Consider the following 17,022-nt stretch of genomic DNA (forward strand, 5'->3'; position numbering starts at 1 on the left):
CAGAAGATATGGCTTTTCCTCCTTTGCTGCTTAAAAGATTGGGATAGAAATGGCCTTAGCCCAGGACGATTCACGTAGAAGCCACAGTGAACATTTCAGATTGAGCAGGTTTGTGTCTGTGTTTGTGTTTTGGGGTAAATAGATGGACATTTTGTGTGTGTTTGTCTGCTGTTTCTAGGAATAAAACCACGGCGAATGTGGTGAAGTCATGTCGTATTTATAGTACAACATTTTATAGTAAACACTCCATGTCACTAAGCTAATAAAATTGTCAATTGCAGATCTATTTTATAAGTTTTTATGGAGTATCCAAAGTGCATGTTGCAAGATGTCTCTTTCAAAAGCAATCTAGAAATGTTTTTGAGTATGTTGTGCTTCTGCTGCTTTTAAAAATTTCTCATCTTTTTAGTAAAAAAACTATTTAAAATCAGGAAGGGTACCTGGCTTTCATGGAATAAGAATAAAAATGCTACAACATGAAAGGTATTAATTCTATTTTCCTGACATGGTTGAGTCATTACGTTATGAAAATATTATTTCCCATTTAACTAAACAATTAGGGGTGACGGTTATTTTTCAACAAGTGTTTAGAGAGCGTGTGTTCTGTGCTTCCTCCGCAGTGGTGAACTATGACAATGTAGTGGACACGGGCTCCGAAACAGATGAGGAGGACAAGCTTCAAATTGCCGAGGAGGACGGGCTGGCAAACCCTCTGGACCAGGAGAGGAGTCCAGCTGGCGTGCCCAACCATGAGTCCTCCCCGCACGTGAGCCAAGCTCTGCTGCCCAGAGAGGAAGAGGAAGATGAGATAAGGGAGGGTGGAGTGGAACATACCTGGCACAGCAGCGACATTCTGCAAGCCTCTGTAGATGGTCCAGGTAAGTGTCAGAGTCGACTTGGCCCCTGCCTGTGCCATCTTACACTAATCTTTCCTACCTAGGGGAACTTCCACAACCAGATAATTAAAATATTTCTTCCCATGGCCCTCGCAGCGTAGAGATACCAAAGCTGGTGACAGATTATGAAGTGATAGCAGCGTTATCACATTTCACCACTGACATCTTAGGAAGGGGTTATGTTTCGGTGCTGATGCACGTTGCTTACACGAGCTACATTAGAAACACACAACACGGAGTACCTGCAGCAGGTGTGTAATGCGCGAACCACAGAGCATGATCAAGATCTATACATTCAGGATAGAACTTGGAAGCCACGTAAGAACTCACAACTGACATAATTTTGAAAGTTTTGTGTGGAAATGGTGTAGCAATATCAACTAAAGAGCTGCCAGTTTAATGTTGTTGCAGTGTCTGTCTGACACCTCCTGTTCTAATCCGACCATCTAATCATTCTCCTTTGTTAAGTGTGAATGTGATTTCACACTTTTACCTGGTCAGGTAGCTTTTTTATTATTTAACAGCTAAGCACTTGATAATGATGCCCGGCTATTTGGCGGGAATCTCTGGGGAAGTAAAGGTGGTTCAAGGCCAGCTGTCATAAAAGTAAGGTAAATTATGTTCAAACTAAAACTTCCATTTGCCACTGGGTGAATGGAAGTGACTTGGTCTAAGCTCACTTAGGATGGAACATCACTAAGGTGCGAAATGATTAGCAAAAGAGAATTAGTCTTAGTCCCCTGAATTCCCTCTGCTCATCTTTACTTGGGAAGGTGGCCTATAACAATTTTTTAAATGACTCCTAATTCACCATTGTGTCTCCTTAATCTCTATTCCCAGCACATGGAGAAAACTATCATGGTTTACCCCACCTTTTTTTTTCTTTACAATAAAAATAACAGTGTTTTATAGATAGGTGAAGTGAGTGGGAAGGGAAAGAGGCACAAGTCTACCTTTTGCATGCCAACTATAATAGAAAATTAAAATAAAAAGTCTACCTATATGCTATTGTGATGTCGCAGACTATAAAAATTGAACATAGGCAGAGGAATTGCTTGGTATTCTGGAAGGAGGAAAATAAAAGCACTTCCACTCACCAAAGAAATTAAATGTGGAGGGGAAAAAAAAACACAGGAGAAAAGACTGATGGCAGTGTGAGTGCGGTATATTTGTTTTCTCGTTGTCCTAATATACGGTGCCAAGTTTTGTACTCTTTCTGTTTCCAATTTTGCTTTCGGTGAAGGTTTCTCGAATCTCAGCAATCCCACACATAAACATTTATCGTTATATCCATTAAGTCTTAAGGTTTTAGATTTTCAACTATGAGGGAGAACTCAGCCAAAGATGCTTGAAAGATAAATACGTTTAATTAGGGGCAGAGGATGATCATTAAAGGAAGTCTGACTGCTGCAGAAGTCATTAACAATCTTAAATGAAATTTTTATTTTTATGATAGCCATTTACATGTATAATAAGAGCCAATGATTCTTGGGAGCAGTGTGACAGAAAAAGAGTGTGGCGAGAACTCATGTAAGACATACTATTTAAATGAGCTGGTGTTCGCTATTCATATTTGTTAATGAACTAGATATGCAGGGCTATAAGAATGAATGTTCTGATGCTTTAAATTTTAATATCTAGAAATCAAGGGTAAGGACCAATTACTCGAATTTCCACCCTTAAAGGAATAATTAATAATGATATAACAAATGTGCCGCTCCAAACTTCTAAAAAAAAAAAAAAAGTTTAATTTAAAAAAAATAAGATTGGTAATTGAAAAACAGCCCAAACACCAATGTCAAGCTGTAGTAGTGTGTGACCATGGCAGCTTTTCTGTGCTGGTCATGGATCATGATTCTAAATGTTTTAATATACCACAATCCATATGAATGCCTTACAAACCCTGTTAGCACCTGTGGTTAATGTTGCCTGAGATACAAATGAACAGGCTGCTCTTTTCTCTTACCTTTATGGTAAATAAACTAGCATTCTGGAGTCACAATAATTAAATAAAATGTAAATCCCTAATCTCATTGGGCTATTTGGACCCAGAAAGTTACCCGGCTATTACCTGTCTATTTCTAATGATTAGTCATGATTTATTGTCCTTTTTTTTTTTTATTGTTCCAAAAGTGGTGCCTTGATGTCTCATGAAAAGAAATTGGTCTTAAAAAGCTACTCATTGTTTATCCTGACTCTTAGATAACACATTTTTCTTCTGATAAAATATTTTTTTTATTTATTGTTCAAAACGCACCCTACAGACAATAACTCTAATTCTGTTGCTGTTTTATTTAGTAGTGTTTTATCCCTGGTGCCTGGCTGTCTACCGTCCTACCTCAGCACATAGCTTCACTCTGAGATAAGCCCCTCTCCCTTGCTCCTGCTCCCTGGCTCCCTGTCCTTTGTCTGCAGGATGCAGGTTTTGAGCTGAAGAGCGCAGTGGAGTTCTTACTGTGCCTTTCCGGTTCCAGCACAATCAGAGTTTTGTGTTTAGAATTGTCCTTGACATTCTTTTGTCCCACAATGGGGTGGACACAGTGTGCTGGAAACCATGACATCATTATCACTGACACAGACTTAAATAAATCACCTGCATCTTGGCCTCTTTCTGCTTATTCAAGGATTCTTCATCTTCAGGAAGAAAGTGCCCTTTATTTTTACAAACCTTCATCCCAAGGGTGACTGGAAAATGCAAACTTTTACAAGTGTTTTAAAAATAAATATACTATGTGGTTTCAGACACAGTGTGCTGAGTCAGAGGTGTCTTGGAAAATGTTTAAGGTTAGGCATGAGGCGGAAAGACAGCCAGGACTGCCATTAATTCAGAGGGGATATTCCTAACCTCAGAATTACTTTTTTTTTCTTTCCTGAGTCTGGGTCACGTGAAACTTAATTAAATAGGCAGATACATAGTGTTTCAAATACATACCTGGAAAGGCATAGTGTTTCATTTTAATAAATTGAGCTTGGAATTTAAAAAGGATAGGTTGGTGCTCAGCAAATCGAAGCAAAGTACATTCTAGGTAAAAAGTGACACCATTGCAATTGCACCATCTTTGATAAAAGAGGGTAAAGCTAAAGTTACTGCAGAGTCCAGTAGACACAAATTGCCGACTACACATTTGTACACCCAGCATTTAATAATTTGGGAAGCAACCACCTACTGTAACTTCTCTTTACTTTTTCATAAGAAAATGACAATGAGGAAGGAAGTGCAGCAGAAATCTTGAACATTACCACTATTATGCAAAAAAAAAAAATGCTGTTAACTGTTTTCCCCTCAGTGACTTGATCTCTCAGATGGAAAACTTATGATACTTCTGACTCTTAGCTACCAGAAATCACATGAGAAGAACGAGGAAGAAAGACACAAAAGCTAAGCTATATTTATATCTAGTGCTGAACTTCTGAGAAATACCTTCATTTCATTCCTTGCAGAGACTGATAAAAAATATCAGACGAGGGAGCCTTTCAACCGATCAATTATTACAATTGACAATACAATTTTGCTATATACTGAACTTCTACATGGTTTATGCAAAATGTCTCTGTGAAAATAGACCTTCAATAAGAGACAAATCCAGGTCCAAGAATAAATTTAAAGTGGTTGTACAGTTTAAACAAATACCACTCAAATGTTCTGACTGTTATATGTTCAGTGGCATTAAATTAGCATCTATTTATTTTACCTATCAAGCCCATGATTTTTCAGTTCTGAAACCAGAAACAGGCAAGCTGCAGGTCACTAACTGTAAAACATCTATTCTGATGTTGCCGTAACATTTGCTAGAACTTGTTCTTTTATCAAATGATTGCGACTAAAATGTGATGAGCAAAGGATGATTAGAATAAATTCGGGAACTCAGAGACCCATTTATAAAGTTTCTCTTGTTTTAAGTACAATAATTACCACTGGGAAATATTTATACTGGATCGTGTTTGGTTCTCATTAGTGCTGTTGTTGTTAAGATACCATTTTTTAAAAAGTCCATGTTTCATTTACGTATTTGGAGGATTTTGAACTGGCCACTGTCCTTCTCTGCCCTCTCACATAAACTACAATTTGATAGGCAGAAAAGTCAAGAATCCTCCTGTTTTTCACACTCTTCCTATTAAAAAATATTGCCATTTTAGGAAATGGCCTTTTATCAGGTACGCGTCTTCAACTTTAATTTTACATATCTTCATCTTCATCAGAACATTGAGCTGTTGTTCTATCTGTATGTTTTCCTGAGAAAATGACTCTGATTATCTCCTGGGGCATAAATAAGGAAAGGAGATATTTGCAGAGGGGTTGGGGAAGGAAGCATGCTTTTGAAGGTTTTATAAAACAGTGAAACAGGTGTTTTCAATGCTTGTCTTATAAACTGGGCATTTCGAGTTTCGATATGTAGAATTAGATTTTAAAAAAAAATATGCATGCGTAGGTTAGTGCCATACAAAGGGGAGACAAGTATGAAAATAAAATAAGAAATTCTGACTTGCCTCAAACCATCCAGGGTTACTAGAGGCATAGCAGCTAGCATGGCTCTTTGTAAGTACAAATACTAGTTGCTTTTGACTCTTATTGAAAAAATAATATCTTTCCCCCTGTTTGTCACTAGAACTGCCACCAGAAGAAAAGCCCTTCATTTGCCCCAAATAAGCACCTCTGTTTTTCACAGCTTGCAGTAATGCTTAAAGTAAATAAGTTCTTGTGCAGCTAGCACTATTGGGTTCATTCAATTGCTTGAACAAAGCTATTGTTTAGAGGTTTACAACAAGCCTTTTCTCTGTTTCCTTTCAAAGACTCTTCCTTGTTCCTGTGGTTGGCATGCTTAGTATAGTAAGCCTTTTTACAATTTTCAAATGCTAAAGATAATTTTCCCCCACAGAAGGAATGAAGGAAGACTATGACACTATGGGGCCGGAAGCCATGATCCAGACCACAGTTAACAATGGTACAGGTAAGTGAGGCTGACCGCACCAAGCTCACATTTGCGCTGTCATATGGATCTAGCGACTCGGGGAAAGAAACACTGACCCTTCCATCTGTGATTCCATGATTTCACAATCAAGTTAGACATTACACGTCTCCTGTTTTGTTGCAAATTAGAACTCTCTATATTTTGGCATTTTATTCAGCAAACATATCTTAAACCCTTCATTTTCCTGTGAACATTGAGAAAGGTGAAGTGGATGACTAAACCCTTTCAAATCATGAGTTTGGCAAATTTCTGTAAGTAATTTCTACTTTAAAAGATGGCACAAATGATTTTAAAATCAGAATATAATATGCCTCATCTAGGCACCACTTGCTATTTGTCATTCAGGATTCAAATGATACAGTGTAATTTTGTTTGTAAAATGTGTTGTTTTTTTTTCAGAAAGATAAACCAAATTTCCATGAACATCCCTCACAGAAATTGATCATTTGAGTTTCTTTTTATTCTGTCTTTACTTTTAATGCTCAGTGCCCTCTAACCCTTCCAAATAATATTGTCTAAGCAAAGGTTTTATAAAGAAAAACTGACAGTTTTAATTCTTTTTAGTGGAGCTAAAAAAAAGGACAGTGGGCAGGTAGTCAGTGGTATTTTGTTTCCCTGGGCTCCTGCTGCAGGATGGAGTCTCCAGACAAAGTCCACGTTCTGTCCCGCAACAGCATCTTCTCTCACATTCTCACGGCACCAGTGCAAATTTACATAGACTCGCTGTGTTTACCTCTTTTCCTGAATAAGGCTAATTATTGTTGGTGTTTCAAACAGCCCTTCACACTACCATTACAAATATTAGCATAGTGCCCAGTATTAAGGTTCTCTTCCAAAACAACACCAAAAAGTAAAATAAAATCACATAACTACTTCCACTCAACTCACCAATCGCAAAAAAAGTTACGGTTTTATGAAGTTTTAGAAGTGTGAGTAATTAAGGTTATATTCATATTTCTCTTACGTTGATGAACATCATAATAAACCGCTCAGGCTGTGCTTCTATTTAGAATGTTTTTATTAATAAGGTACAAGGTAGTAATTCACTTTCTTGGGTATAAAATAAAGAAAAATAATGAAAATCTAGCTACAAAAATAAAACTGCACAATATGGGATTTTGGAACATGTATAGAATCCTAATATTTAGGTACAGCCCTGGAAGTAACTAGCTTCTGACCTAGGGCAAGTCAGTTACCCTCTTTGGAATTCACTCTCTACACCTGAAAAATAAATAGATTGAACTAGTTGCTTCTTAAGAGTGTTTCTAGTTTTAATAGTCTCTGTTGCAGGGGTACCCTCACCATGTAAAATAGAAACATGAAAAATAACTTTATATAAAAGCATCATAATAAATACCATAAATAATATACTTTCTACAATGTCCCAACTCATGAGATCAAATATGGGTTCATGTTTCTTTTAAAAATAAATTTCAACTTCAAGCATAAATAAATGCTAATTTTATTACCTTTATCGGCAGTTGAAGTGTCACAAAAGTAAATTTATTCCACAAAGTGACAATTTACTGGCTGTTTTACACACTTAAGGTTTAAAGGGAAATTAATAAAAAATGTTTCTATTCAGAAGATTTAAAAATCAATTTTGAATGTTCTTTCATCTAGCTTTAAGATGCCTTTTCTCATACTGCTTGCTACTCCTTATAGTTTATATGTATTCAGTCAATAAATAAATCAGTAACTATCCATTGACTTGTCTTCTCTATGTTCACTGTTGTGGGTATGTGTGGTAGAAGACGGGTCAGATAGTCCAAGACATGGTTATTATTTAATTTGGAAGGTGAGGCTAACACTCAAAAAATAATAATGAACAGTAAGTGAAAATATGTGATAAATATGCAACAAATGTCAAGAACCATAATTATTTCAAATTACGGAAGTAAGAGAAATCCCATCGTGTTAGTATTTAGAAAAGGTTTTATGATGGTGCTGAAACTTGAACTAAGTACATTTTCCATAGTCATAGAGGAGTGAGGAAGAGCTTTCTAGCAAAGGAGGAGTATGTTAGCCAATGAAGGAAACTGCGATATTTATTCAGGGACTAGGAAAAGGATTTGGCCAGGTCCTAGGAGGCAATTCATGGGAAATGAAGTGAACATTTTAAGTTGAAGCCAGCTGATGGAGAGCACAAAGCAACAAACACAAGTTTGGGTCATGTTACACTACCATGATTTCTTTGGGGGGGAAAAACCAACTAGAAGTCACTGTAGTCATTCAGGTGTAAAGTGATAAAAAGCTTGTCCTAGGGTGGTGACAATGATGAAATTAGCAACATGACCTCTTACGGACCCATTGATTCTCTTAGTGATGGAGTCAAAATAACTTCAAGATTACACTTTGTGTGTTTAGAATATGGTAATACTTGCTATATCTAGATAAACAGAAAAAAAAGATCCAATTTTGGGGAGAAGACCTTGAGCTGGTTTTTAGACACAAATATTTTCATATAAAGATTAGAAAAATATACAAGAAAAGATGAGAATGTCCATTGGAAATGAAGAATTGAAACCCAGGAAATCAGGGCTGGCTATAGATACTTGAGAGTCATGAAAACATATTCAGATAGTATTTAATATTTTGGGATGATGAGACTTACAATTGAGAGTGTGTTTATTGAAACAAGTAGAAAGCTGAGGCCAGGGTTCCTGGTGGGTAGAAAGAAAAGTCAAATTCATTGAAAGAAAAAGATTTTAAGAGAGAAAAAATATGAAATATTCAGAAGGCAAAGAAAGAAAGTTTCAAAGGGGAGAGAATGGTCAATTCAATCAAAAGGTTCAAATAACTACAATTGTGAAAGAATGTTGAGCAAATACAATGAACTTGGTAATTGGGAATTTACTGCTGATCCTCAGTTTATAACTCAGCCCTGTTAGAGAATAAATATATATCTCTTCCCAACTATAAGTTTCTATTTCTTTTCTCTAACATCTTTTTAGATGCTAAATACATGGGAAATTGAAATAAGACATGTTTTCTGGTTGAAATTACTTATTAATGAACCACATATTTCTCTTCACCCAAGTCCTTCTGATGAGGATCCCATTGACCTCTAGCCATCCCAGCTTAACTGGTATCTTCCTCAATGAACTCTTATAGAACAAATCAGCTAACCTTTCCATAGAGGCTGTAGTGTGTTGTTAATTAATATGTTGTCTTTTCCAAATTAGATTGCAAACTCTAAAAGCCTGGATTGTTTCTTAGGCTACCACATTGTCTATAAGTGTGCCTTAAAATTAATAGGCTCTAAATAAATGTGTTTTTTTTTATTAATGAATGAATATAGAACTGTTTAACATCAGATTCCATTTTTCTTTTCTAATCAAAGCAGAGCCAGTAGACACTAGAATATATACCTTTTTAAAAAGTTGCCCTAACCTTTTTGGCTCAGTGGTTAGAGTGTCGGCCCCCTGACTGAAGGGTCCCAGGTTCGATTCTGGTCAAGGACACGTGTACCTTGGTTGCAGGCTCAACCCTTGGCCCCTGTTCGGGCACGTACAGGAGGCAACCAATCGATGTGTTGTATCTCTCTCATATCGATGTTTCTCTCTCATATCGATGTTTCTCTACCTGTGTCTCTCCCCCTCCCTCCCGCTCTGTCTAAAAATCAATGGAAAAAAAATATCCTCGAGTGAGGATTAACAAAACAAACAAAAAAAGTTAAGCAATTTTTCTGATAAAAAATTGTTATTAACTGGAATAACTTTTAGAGGGACGACAAAGACAATGTCTCTAATATTTCTCTCTGAATGCTCATCACACAAAATTCATTCCTAACTAAACGTAAAGACAAGACCTCTGAAGTTCTTCCTCAATTTTACAAATCTACTAAATAGTAAAGTTTAACTTTATATGAATAAAATCGTCTTTTAGAATCTGAAAGCATCTCCTTCAAAATATATTCTGCTGAGTTTAAATCTGTAAGAAGAAGTGGGAAGGTTCAGTTGAATTGAATCACAGCATTCTAAAATTAAAAGTTACACTCCAGAACAATTCCTTAACTGTAATTTGATAGTTGAGGAAACTAGAAAAAAAAAAAAACATGCCACATAGCTAACTGATGGCAGATTTGGAAATAAATCTAAATCACCAGACATATCCTTTTGCCTCAAAAGGGTTCCCACCACTCTGAGGAGCTGATGCTGCTAGAAACGATGGCATCATCTTTGACATTTACCTACTTTGTCTGATTAGTCATTAAACACTATGAATTCTACTGTCACACTGTCATACATCACTTGTATCATTTTAAATCCTCATCTTTCATTTGAGTATTATAATATCTTGCTAACTGGGCCCCCTGTTTTCAATTCCTAATTTCTTTAATACATTCTTCACCCTAGCAAAGTAAATTAGGAGTTGTTTTTCTGACACTTAGGGCAGATGGATAATTGTAACTCATCCCCCATTCCATTTCAGACTCAACCTTGAATGGTTCTCCATTGGTTTCAGAATGAGTAGGCTTTTGAGCTGAGTTGGCACCTCCATGATCTAACTCCATCTTGCCTTTAACACCACTGCCCAGAATATACCCCAGCTCGGGAAGGCTGCTTACCATTTATACCCCTTTGCCTTTGCTCATGGTTTTCCTTCAACCTAGGAAGCCATTGTTCTTTCTTGCCTGAAAGCTTTCTTAGCCTGACAGCATCACACACCCTCTTAAAGGCCATCTCCACCATCTCCATCTCATTGTCTCCAACTCAGGATTAACCATTCATTTTTTGAGAGGCTTCTTATAGCATCTATTTCATTCTGTCATATTATATTTAGTCACCTGCAAGTATCTCCCCACTAAATTGTAAGCTACTTGAGGACAGGAATGGTATGGGGTTTTGGTTGCTTTATTACCATAAATCCTGGGATGGTCTAGGTCAGAAGTTTTGAAGAAATGAGGGCGCAAATGAGAGACAAACAACACTTGCTTTCCCTTTCACCTTTTCAAGTTGACATCTTTTGATCCCTCCCCTGAAATCACTAACCAGACAGTTTCATCTCTCATTATTCTAGTCTCCCAAACAACAAAGACTCCGTTACATTTGATTGCTCTCTAACCTTCATGCACTCCTCTATTTCTCAGTTCACATTTTTCCAATAATTCTTTTCTCATTGTCTAAATCTCCTTCTTAGCATCCTTAATTGCACCTTAGTACCTATCGGGCAAAATCCACATTCTTCTCTGGTATTAAGTGCCATCCATTTCATACCAATAATGTTTCATTCTTATCAGACCAAATCCTCGGTAGTATCTGGAAAGAATCACATTTTGGCCAACCTGAATCTCTGCCCATGCTTTTCCTTGACACGATAATCTCTCTCTCCCTTTCCCTCCAGTCATCCAAATTGTCCCCATCCTTCAGGGCCACCTCACATCCCATTTCCTTCATGTGGTCATCCTTGAACACCCAAACCACACCAATCTCTTCCTCTCTGAAACCCCACCACCCTCAGGTGCACATGACTAATTTGAGCATGCTGCATTGTTCCTCTTTATATTGTTTGCACCTCTTTCACCTACTTAATTTCATGAGGATAAAGCAATTCTTCAGCTGTAAAGTGGAGGTAGATTATAATGATACCTACCTCATAGGATTGATTGCTGAGGTGATTAAATACATTATATATGTATATATGTATATATGTATGTATGTATATATGTGTATATGTATATATGTGTATATGTATATATGTATATGTGTGTATGTGTGTGTGTGTGTGTATATATATATATATATATATATATATATATATATATATCTTAAAAGTGCCCCTCAAAATATTTGCTCTAAGAAGGAAACTATTCCCTGTTTTCCTCAAAGTGCCCAGTATAGCATGAATACACATGGTACACATTATGACTGATAAAACGAATAAATGAATAAACAAGTAATTGGTGGAGAAGAAATGGACTCTGGGAAGGAAGCCCCAGTAGGGAAAGCATTCCCTGTGGCAGGGATTACGTCCAGCATCTTCAGGGTGAAACCAGGATTTTAGCTCCTAAAGTCAAGTTGTTAAAGGCAAAGGACAACTTCCTAGGGCAGTGGTTCTCAACCTTGGCTGCACATTAGAATCACCTGGGAATCTTTTTAAAATCCTGATTTCTGGGCCTCATCCTCCAGAAATTCTGTTTCTTTGTTATGGGGTGAGGCCACAACATTAGTAACAAAGAAACAGAATTTCTGGAGGATGAGGCCCAGAAATCAGGATTTTAAAAAGATTCCCAGGTGAATCTAATGTGCAGCCAAGGTTGAGAACCACTGTCCTAAGACCTAAGGCAGGGGTCCTCAAACTACGGCCCGAGGGCCACATGCAAATACAAATATTGTATTTGTTCCCGTTTTGTTTTTTTACTTCAAAATAAGATATGTGCAGTGTTCATAGGAATTTGTTCATAGTTTTTTTTTAAAACTATAGTCTGGAGCCTCCAACAGTCTGAGGGACAGTGAACTGGCCCCCTGTTTAAAAAGTTTGAGGATCCCTGACCTAAGGTATCACTACTTTTGACAACAAAGTTAGATTAGCAGCATTGCAAAATTGACTAATTACAACATAAAACATTGCAAACTCTGATGTATATTAATAATTTCCCACATTTCATTTAATGTTTCTACATTTGTTTTAATATTTTTAAAATGAAAGAAATTGTATGTTTTAACACATAAGACAAAGCATATATTTTCACAAGGAATCTTACATCTTTCCGATGTTAATCAGACTCAAATTCAGAATGAAATTATGATGTAGAAGTTTTAAGAGTGTGTGAAAAAACTGTTTTCCAAGAAGATTAGAGAACTGGAAAAACCTAGGAGCATTATAAACATGAGTTTGCCGGAGAGCTAGTAGTAACAAGGATCTATAGTAGGTACATGGTGATCATTAGCATTAATGCGGCTTCACGTGCATATCAAGACCCAAATAGGCCCCTGTTGTTTCCTCTTTGAAAGTGTGAAAGTTATATTTACTCAGACAATCTACTACTCTAGTTATAAAGGGCTATTAATAACCACCTGCGCCGCTGCTTCCTTTGCTGGGAAAGGAAAAACTCCTTGCATCTAGAAACCGGGCAAAGCCAATTTAGGTCTCCGTTCTTAATCTTACATAATGCAAGCGAATTATTGTCCAAGAAGTAACCATATATATTGACTCTAGATATAGTCATTAAATGTGCTTCCAATATTTTAAGAATAATGTATACCTGCTTTTACATATGAAAGGCAAATGTTGTTTTGGGGTGCTTCAGATTTTAGAGTCAGATAAACTACATTTGAATTTTGTCTCTACCAATTACTAGTTACATGAACTTGAATATATAATAAGCCTTCATTACTACATCACTGAAGTGGAAATAATGATTCCCTGTGTACAAAGTCTCATTGTAGGGATTAAGTGGCAGAGCATTTTTAAAGTACTTAATACAAAGCCTACCATATACTACGCTCACCTGTTTTGTTTTTGCCTGTTTGCATGTACAAGTAAGATGTAAACTACATTATTCATTAAGAAATACTGCAAATGCATTCTGAACTGTTTTCTCCCTTCACATTGGCTCCTCACAGACTCCTTCTCTAGAAAACAAAAATACAATATCTAACAAATTTAGAGTGGAAGGACTAACCAGTCCATTTTAAGAGCCTTTGCTAATTACATTCCTTTGACATCTTGGGAAACTACTCAGACAAGTTTTAGTACAAGTTTCTTTTCACTGTCCTCACAATGCATTTGAGGTTAAAATATGAAGATTAAGAAGGAATAGCTTAATTTTCTATCTGACATCATCTTTAACTAGCATCCTTTTTTTAAATGTGGAAGAGGTTTTGGTAGTCTTTATAGTGATTGTATATAATGATGATGAAAGCTATCAGAGATTTTCTTTTACTTGGTCACTGATTAGCTCAGGAATCATATTTTTTCCTTCCTGTCCTTTATAACAGTCAATAAACAAAGAATAAAATATTTGTCACTTGTTAATAACCGCTAAAATACTTACATTCATTCTCTTCAGTCAGAGTATTTGTTTAGTTGTTTAGTGCAGAATTTGAACTGAGGCTTAAGAAAGAAACTTTAAGGAAATAGAAAATCTAATTCCAGTCCTTAAGGAATGAATAATCTTACAGTGTCAATAGAAAAAACTAAAAATGAAAGAAATTGTATGTTTTAACACGTAAGACAAAGCATCTATTTTCACAAGGAAACTTACATCTTTCCGATGTTAATCAGATTCAAATTCAGAAAGGCAACATTTATAAATAAGTGTATCCTCATTAACAACTCAGATTACTAGTCACTTAGGGAGACCCTACTAGGTGCAAGGCATTTTGTTAGGCATCATGAAAGATACAATGAATAATCACTGTCATTAAGGATTTACATTCAATTGGGTGAATAAAACAATGGTGGATGAATAAGAATTGTGTGTAAACTGTTTAGCACAATGTTAGACATACTAAATGTGTAATCATTGCTAGCCATTCTTATTAATTATTTTAATAATATATGGATTAAGATGTTTATTTGAAACACAACAAGCTATATAGGTTCAGGTGAAAAGTGTTCCATATTGCAAAGAGCTTCTGACAGAGTATAAGATCAGTTATTGGGGACATGAAGACAGGAGGTTGTAAATTTTAGGGAAGATTCTCTTCAGGACAAAGGCTTGCTGAACATGCCTGTGCAAATGAGAGCAATAAGGAACGGCTGAAAATGTGAGACTGGGTGAAAGATGAAGTAGGTTATCAGAAGAGCTGTGAGGGAATAGCTCTAGAAGGTAGCCTTGGCTATGGGAAGAGACACATGTTTAGCAATACAATTTAAAAAGAAAGGAAGAGTAGTGGCAGATTTTTTTGGTTGAACTTAAGGTAGTTTAGGGAATTCACATCACATGAGTGGCATTCTTTGTAGTAAGTAGGAAAAGAACTCATCAGTTGACAGACAGTAAGGGAATGAGAGAGGGTTGGAATATTGAGGAGTGAAAATGTAGAGTAGTTGCTGTGGACAATGTATGGAGATTCAATTATCATCATAAAAGAGTATCCTATTTTGATAACATAGACTGAAATAAGTCAATACAATTATTAAAGCTTCTTTAGACACTTTGGATACTGTAGGGGCAGGGAAAGTGAGCTAGATTTTAATTTGTCAGGTAAGAATGTAAGAATAGAAGATAGGGACGGAAGTGATTTCAGGCTCCAAGGTGAACTGAGACAAGTATAAAATCAGAATGGGTGAAATAGACTGGAGGATTTGTCAGGGCCTGATTATCACAATGAAGTACCTGTTTCAGGGAATGAGGAATGCAATGATGGGAAAGGACAAACAGTTGAAATCAGAGATTGAAAGTGTCAAGTTTTGGTTTATAGAGACGGAATTGTCCCAGGGTTAGCCTAGTACCAAGGTATGGCCATCCATGTTGCTGAACTAGAGAAAGTCAAAGCACTATGAAGCCAGGATTCCCCATGGACTATCTTTTGAGTAATGAAGTTTTCCAAAATGACAATAATGGTGGCCTGTGGTAAATATAATACTAGGATGAGTGTCATTTTACCAGATCTATACAGATAGTGTTATAAAACATAATGGAGAAAGGGATGACTTAAACTTCACAAAATACGCCTAGAGATCGGAGGCTTTTTGAGGGCAGAGGTTAAGTTTGCTCTTCTCCGTAGTTCCTCTCAGTAGGCACAGTGTTCACATGGCCTTGGTGGTTGATAAACAGGTTATTTGTTGAATTAATGAATAAATGAAAAAACAAATAGATGATGAACAAATTAATAAAATAGGAACACTGCTTTGAAAGGGTAGTGTGAATTAAGGAGCATGTTGACCCATCCTCTTTGCTCTTTGTGTGAAGAAAGATGAAAGCAGGAGTAGCTCAGTTGGCAAGGCTGTGAGGGATGGGAAATTATCAAGGGAAGACGCAGTTTCATTCATTGGAAGAAGTGGAACGTATAGAGGAAGGTATCATTAAGCATGTGGGAGGACAAACAAGTAATATGCGAGATGGAAAAGCAAAATGAACCGTGAATAAAGTCTCTAATCCTAAGTTAAACTTGAGATATTTTTATTTACTAGAACCATAATAGTTAATACAAATTCACCTTTGCAAGGTGCTTCATGAACTTACTCTATATTGAGTGCTTTTAGAAACATGATTAAAAATAAGAAAAGTCCAAATTAGGAAAATTTACAATTCTTAAATAATAAATGGAAATTTTAAATAAGCATCTCAAATGGTGAATTTGAAGTACTTTTATGATGTTTTTGTTTTGCCCCAATAGACTGAGACATGGATTAACCAGTAAGAAATAAGCAGGGACATGAAAAAAAGAGAGAAAAAAATTTAAAATGTAATCTTTTATTTACATTGAATTTGGCATTTACATTGGCTTTCCCCATACAAATTTCATGGTGTTTTAATGTTGTTTAGAACTATTTGTAATGTCATAGTGAACTTTTCAGCATCTAGGAGCTATTCAGGTCATAACCAAGCAGTTAGGCATGATGAGAAACTAAAAAGATGGGGTTCTCTCATTCTTTCCCTCATAATGAGTCATTATAATATAGTTGAAAACTAGTGGGTTAAGAGTGAGGACACATGAATTCTTCATCCAGCTCTTCTGGAAATCATGTGTGTCACTTTGCATGAATTGTGGACCTCACGGTACCTTAGTTGTGTCATCTGATAAATGAGGAAATTCGACTAGAAATTTTCGACTCCACACCACCCTACCCCTCTTTCTAATAGCATTTTACCAGAAAGCAGGGACAAAGAAACAAAAATCACAGGGCTTCTATAGTTGGTGTGGGAGGGGGCGTTCTCCAGGATCCTGCCTCATGATATCATACCCAGGAGAGCATAGTCACGGGGCCCTGAGCTTGAAGGACCTCGCTCTTGGCCCATTGCTTTGCTGTTGACATGTTGCACTAGGCCCCACAAATGATGTAGCCAGACCTGCTTATACCTCAAAAAATGCACGATGATAATAGCAGAGTACAAGCCAGAATGGGTCAGGGATTTGAGCCCTAAAGTATCACATAGAAACACGAACTCTGTCCAGGTTTACAGAGTCTTTCCAGGTCTCTACTGAAAAATTGAATCCTGAGTACAGATCTAGACCTAGATGCAAAATCTTGCTTGAGCAAGAAGC

The 17,022-nt window shown here is 36.6% G+C and overlaps 1 protein-coding gene across 1 annotated transcript in view; it reads left to right on the forward strand.

Annotated features, from left to right (window-relative positions):
• ZEB2 (zinc finger E-box binding homeobox 2) overlaps positions 1-17,022 on the forward strand; it is a 130,323-nt gene that overhangs the window by 89,390 nt on the left and 23,911 nt on the right. Inside the window, exons 3-4 of the mRNA XM_081095908.1 lie at positions 621-878; positions 5,774-5,845. Coding sequence (XP_080952034.1) covers positions 621-878; positions 5,774-5,845 — 330 coding nt within the window. The remainder of the gene's footprint in view (positions 1-620; positions 879-5,773; positions 5,846-17,022) is intronic.

The sequence above is a fragment of the Myotis nattereri genome (genome assembly GCF_964212035.1).
Source record: "Myotis nattereri genome assembly, chromosome: 7".
Lineage (NCBI taxonomy): Eukaryota > Metazoa > Chordata > Mammalia > Chiroptera > Vespertilionidae > Myotis > Myotis nattereri.